The sequence below is a fragment of the Gekko japonicus genome, unplaced genomic scaffold, assembly GCF_001447785.1.
Source record: "Gekko japonicus isolate JY-2015 unplaced genomic scaffold, Gekko_japonicus_V1.1 scaffold14, whole genome shotgun sequence".
NCBI classification, from domain to species: domain Eukaryota; kingdom Metazoa; phylum Chordata; class Lepidosauria; order Squamata; family Gekkonidae; genus Gekko; species Gekko japonicus.
The window spans coordinates 3,245,296-3,250,516 of record NW_015176452.1 but is presented as its reverse complement, the minus strand read 5'-3'; the positions used below and the strand labels follow the sequence as shown (position 1 = coordinate 3,250,516).

General features: G+C 49.7%; 1 protein-coding gene across 1 annotated transcript in view; it reads left to right on the top strand.

Moving 5' to 3' along the window:
• The first annotated feature begins 2,778 nt into the window (after positions 1 to 2,778).
• HS6ST1 (heparan sulfate 6-O-sulfotransferase 1) overlaps positions 2,779 to 5,221 on the top strand; it is a 263,279-nt gene continuing 260,836 nt past the window's right edge. Inside the window, exon 1 of the mRNA XM_015426838.1 lies at positions 2,779 to 3,839. Coding sequence (XP_015282324.1) covers positions 3,322 to 3,839 — 518 coding nt within the window. The 5' untranslated portion in view covers positions 2,779 to 3,321. The remainder of the gene's footprint in view (positions 3,840 to 5,221) is intronic.

Sequence of the window (5,221 nt, the reverse complement as noted above, 5' to 3'; positions counted from 1 at the left end):
TGGGTAAACTGGAAGAATACCTCGTGCAGAGCTATGCAACCTACTTCCTGTTTGCTGCTACTTAGAACATTACTCAGTAGTGTCCATGTGTCTCTACTGACCGTTTGCAGGCAGCCATCTAACGGGGTATGGGCCACCATGGACTGCATTCTCAGTGCAAGGCTGACCACCTGTTGAGCCTCAAACATGATTGATGGCTGCAGTGACCAGTGAGTATCCGGCTGTTCTGCTGTAGAGTTGCCAACTCTTCTGTTTTAGCCTAACTCTAGCACTACTGCAAATTGCTTGACAGAGACAGGTTTGACCAATACAGCTGTCCCTGTCTGGGGCATGCAAAGACAGCAGCAGCTGTATGTGTGATTCTGCCATCTACCGGTGCAGTCCTGAAAGGCCTTGCTGGAACAAGTGAACTGGTAACTATATTAATGAGTCTAGACTTCAGCCATTCAATAAACATGTGGCTTGTGTCACAAGGGCTGCAGTCAAATGGGCAGTTTGGCCTGATATAGTTGCATTATCCGAACGGATTAAATGGGCTCATTCACACATCCACATCTGGCAGCCATTCCCCAGTCGTACTCACCGTATGACGAGTTGGATACAGAGTAAATAGCCACCAGAGACAATCAGGTGCTTACAGATCCCCGTGCATATTGATCCCGTGTCTCCGGATGTCTGAACACCCCTGGTGTCTGCTCACACCAGTTTGGAAGTGTGAACCTTTAGTTCCAGTTTTGCCGTATTTTGTTTTAAAATGGTAGAGCATGTGTACATGTGTGCACATGCACACCCAAAAAATGTTCTCAAAAAAAGTCTCCATGGTTGATGTGCAGCACTAATCTGAAGGTCAACTATGGAAGAATCATGCAGTGAGGCCGGATCAGGGTAGGAGTCTGATTGAAAATCTCTGTCACAAAATGTGACAGAGTAATTAGTAGTGCGCCCAAACCGCACCAACCTGCCAGTCTGACCGCAGCCAAGGAATGGTTTTCACTCTCCTGCTCATTCCTAACCTTAGCTGTCTTCAGCATAGGACTCACATTGGCACGGGGCTGGGGCTGCCCACATGCCTTAAAATACAATTTCCACCTCCTGTCTCCTTTTATTGGACTTTATGTTCACCTTGATGAAGAGCACCGGGAAGCCTGAAAGCTTGCACTCACTATTTTGTGATATTTCTGGTCGGTCCATAATAAAAAGCATTACAGTACTGTTTTCAGATCCCCCCACCCACTCACCCACCCATGCATCAACTCAGCTATCTGCATTTCCCCCCTCATTCTTCATCTCTCATTCCATGCCAAAAGATCTCTGGGAATTTGTTAGGGGCATGGATTGTTTCCTTAATCTGATTTTGAAAATACATAGTCAACACTATGCTACCTATACTTTCTTAACAATATTTTGACTGTTCAGAGTGCCCACTGCATTGCTTGAAGTTGAATACTTTTTCAACCTCATAAATGCCCTTGCTAAATCCGTTTCCTATACTGGTGCTGGATTTGCCCACAAGGCTACTCTTGTTTTCCTGAGTCACTGGGCTCCATTTGCAGCATGCTTCTGCTGCGTCTTCACCATGTCCTACCTCCATAATCCTGTCATTGTGACATCAGAATTACAATTAGTTGTGACATCAGAATGAAAGGATTATTGTGGCTGATGGTAAAGAGGCAGTTATTGGGGGGGAAGGGGAGATGTGTTTCCCATGAAAATGTCCTTGCTGCCAGCATTTTCAATAGAGGCAGTAAAGAAACTATCAAAATTTCAGTAATGGTGACAAGATTGTATTTTCTGCTGGCTAATTTAAAGGGCACCATTTAAAGACTCCTCTTGCAGTGATAACTGCAGAGGCAGAATGAGTGGTTCAGTGAGACATTCACGGTGTCATTCAGCAATTTTCACTTTGTACTTCTGACTCTTCCTCAGGATTTGGCTGCTCCACACCTTGGTGACCCTGAGGGCTCAAGGAAGTGACAACAAAGAATCGTTCAGAGTTATGTGTTAAGATTTAATTGATTTCCTTGTAATTTGAGAAGTTTCAAGACTGAATTGTGAGACTTACTAATACCTCTCTCTCTCTCACACACACTCACACACATGAGAATTTTCATTTTCACACATGCTTTGTGGTTACTGAGAAAAACCTGAAAATGTGATTGGAACATGTACCCCAAAAGAAGACTCCTAACAAGGACAACAAAACACCAATGTTAAAACCTCACAAATTAGGCACTCAGGTCAAAATGCCATGGTGGCCTTAAACTTAGCGATTCTGAGAAAGATATCTGAATATTCAGATATATATGCCAAACCTAGAAAGTTGTGCTGGCACAGTGCTTGTGTACCTTTAAAACCCAACACAAGAGGTTAATCATTACCTTTCACGGCATCTGTGACAGCAAAAAGCAGCATCTGTTGAGTTTCTGCTAACTACGTAGTTTTTAGAGCGACAGCAACCCTCGAGGGTAAAAACCTTAATTAAAAAGACAGTTAAGTAGACCTACAGATTATATATATTCATAAAAAAATTAGGATTTAGAATCTTGATATTGCACTTTAAAATAATTAACATCGGAGAGATCGAGTTGCCTTTTCGGAGACTCGTCCCTGAACTTGGGAAGCCCCGCTCCCTGGTGCTTCCTGATTCTCACGCGTGATGAAATCTCTGGCTCTACGAAAGAGGAAGTGGAAAGCCTAGAAAGAAAGCGCAAGAAAACGGGGGGGAAATTCCTCTGCGGGCGGGCGCCTGCAACTCGAGAGGCGCCAGAAAGTGCTGGCTTTGCGGCGTGTCTGCGCGGCGGCTGCTCTAGTTCTCCAGTGTGCGCCCGGAGCCGCGAGCGGAGTGAGAGGAGGCGGCGCTGTGCATGCTGGGCTGAGATTATGGTGGGGCTTTGCAATAGGAAGCGAGGCAGGAAGGACTTGAACTAGCGTGTGGCGGCGGCAGGCAGACCCGCATAAGGCAGGAGACTGTGGGGTGCGCGCTTGGGGGGCTGGGAGCACGGAGTAGACCCCAGAGTCCTGTCGGCAGAAGCGGAACGGGTCTGCCGGGAAAGGCGCCAGTGCCGGGGGCGAAAGGTCTCTTGGAACCGATTTCGCCTCCCTCCTCTTCCCCTTTACGGATTTGACTGAGGAGGGGAAGGGGATTCCAACCCCCCCTTTTTTTTCTTTCCTTTTTGCAAGAAGAGCCTTGATTTCCCTCCCCTCCGTTTTGGGGAGCCGGCAAAGAAGAAGAAGAAGAAGAAGGAGCAGATCTCGCTGCCGTCGGCGGCAGCAGCAGCAGCCTCCGCCTCCCGCTTGCCCATTGCTGGGAGATGGTGACATATGAAGCGCGCTGGAAGGACCATGGTTGAGAGGAACAGCAAGCTCCTGCTGATCGTGGCGGGCTCGGTGTGCTTCATGCTCATCCTGTACCAGTATGTGGGGCCGGGGCTGAGCCTGGGCGCGCCGAGCGGCCGCTCGTACCAGGACGAGCTGGACCTCTTCCCCACGCCGGATCCGCACTACGTGAAGAAGTACTACTTCCCCGTGCGGGAGCTGGAGCGCCAGCTGGCCTTCGACATGAAGGGCGACGACGTGATCGTCTTCCTGCACATCCAGAAGACGGGCGGCACCACCTTCGGCCGCCACCTGGTGCAGAACGTGCGCCTCGAGGTGCCCTGCGACTGCCGGCCCGGCCAGAAGAAGTGCACCTGCTACCGGCCCAACCGCAGGGAGACCTGGCTCTTCTCGCGCTTCTCCACCGGCTGGAGTTGCGGGCTGCACGCCGACTGGACCGAGCTCACCAACTGCGTGCCCGGCGTGCTGGACAAGCGGGAGAGCGCCGCCGCCAAGCCGCCCAGGTGAGGCGACTGAGGAGGGGGAAGCCCGGCCAGGTGGCGTGGCCCCCTTCTCCCCCCCGAGAGCACCGCCTTCCCGAGGTAGCCAGTCGCCCCTCTCCGGAGGAGGGTCTCCTCGTGGCCCCTGGAGTTCGGCCTTGGCCACAGCCGGCCGCTTCCCCCTCGGCAGCCCGTTGGAGCCGGTTGGCACCACCGTCTTGAGGCATTCTGGGGCAGCAGCTCGGCTGTGGTGTGGTTCTGGTTCCTTCCTCTCTGGAAGCCAACTTCCCCTTCCTCCGCTGACGGCGCTGCTGCTCAACTCACTTCTGATAACTTTGTATTGGGGCAGAAAGTAAGAGTTGCGAGTTGGGTGCTCTGGGATGCTCAGTTGCCATATAGGTGGCCTGGTACGCCTTCAGTTAGCCTGTACTTCCTAGCAGCCCTGCTTAGGTTGGTGGATTTGTTGTTGTAGCAGTTTTCTCTCTTTCTAGGGTAGCCAAACCCACTGGGCTTCTGTGCTGCATTGCAGGCAGAGATTCAGCAGGGAAAGCTTCCTGGGAGAAAGGGGAGGACACTGCCTGTTGAATTTTTGTCTGCAGTGTAGCTGCAGCAGGAGCCTTGACAAAAAAAAAAGTGGCAGGCCTTATCTTTGCCCACTGGACTTCAGTGTATTTTACAATATCTCTCCTTACGTGGCAGTTTTATATTTCTGTTTCCATTGTTGCACTGTACCCTCCAAAGCTTGCCTTTCCCATAGGCCTTACTTGGATCCTGGGCCCACAACCTATTTTAAATACCAGAGCTGTGATATGCTATGGTTCATTTATTTATTTATTTAGATTTCCTGACTGGTTCTAAGGAAGGTGGTTATTGATTGTGTGCAGAGAACTGTTCCTTCAATTCTATTACCCCTACTTCACCACACAAATGATGGCACAAGGGGGTAAAGAGTAACAAGTCAGAACGCGTAGGTTTCCTGCAAACACGATCCTCCAAACTTTTCATTTAACAAATTAAGCACTGCTCCTCTTTCACCATGGTTTTCACACACTGGCACTTTCCCCTTCTCTGACTTTGGGATTTCTCTAACATGCTCTGCAGTATTTCCTCTGGACCACAGACCTTTCTTTTGCACTGCAGCCTACATCTCATGCTCCTGATCCTTCTGGCTCTGTAGGTACTCTTTATTTGTCTGCACACACTTCCCAAATGCAGGACACCTATATTGCACTGTTTGCCATTGTGATGATTCGTTCTCTCTCTTTCTGTGAAAAAAAATCATCACCCCCCTGTGCTAGGCACTTTGACTGTATTTATACTTTCCTGCCATGTTGGGCACTACCTTTGTAGACCCTATGGATGGTACCTCATTGCATTACTTGTAGTTGCTTGGCTCTCTTATCTAA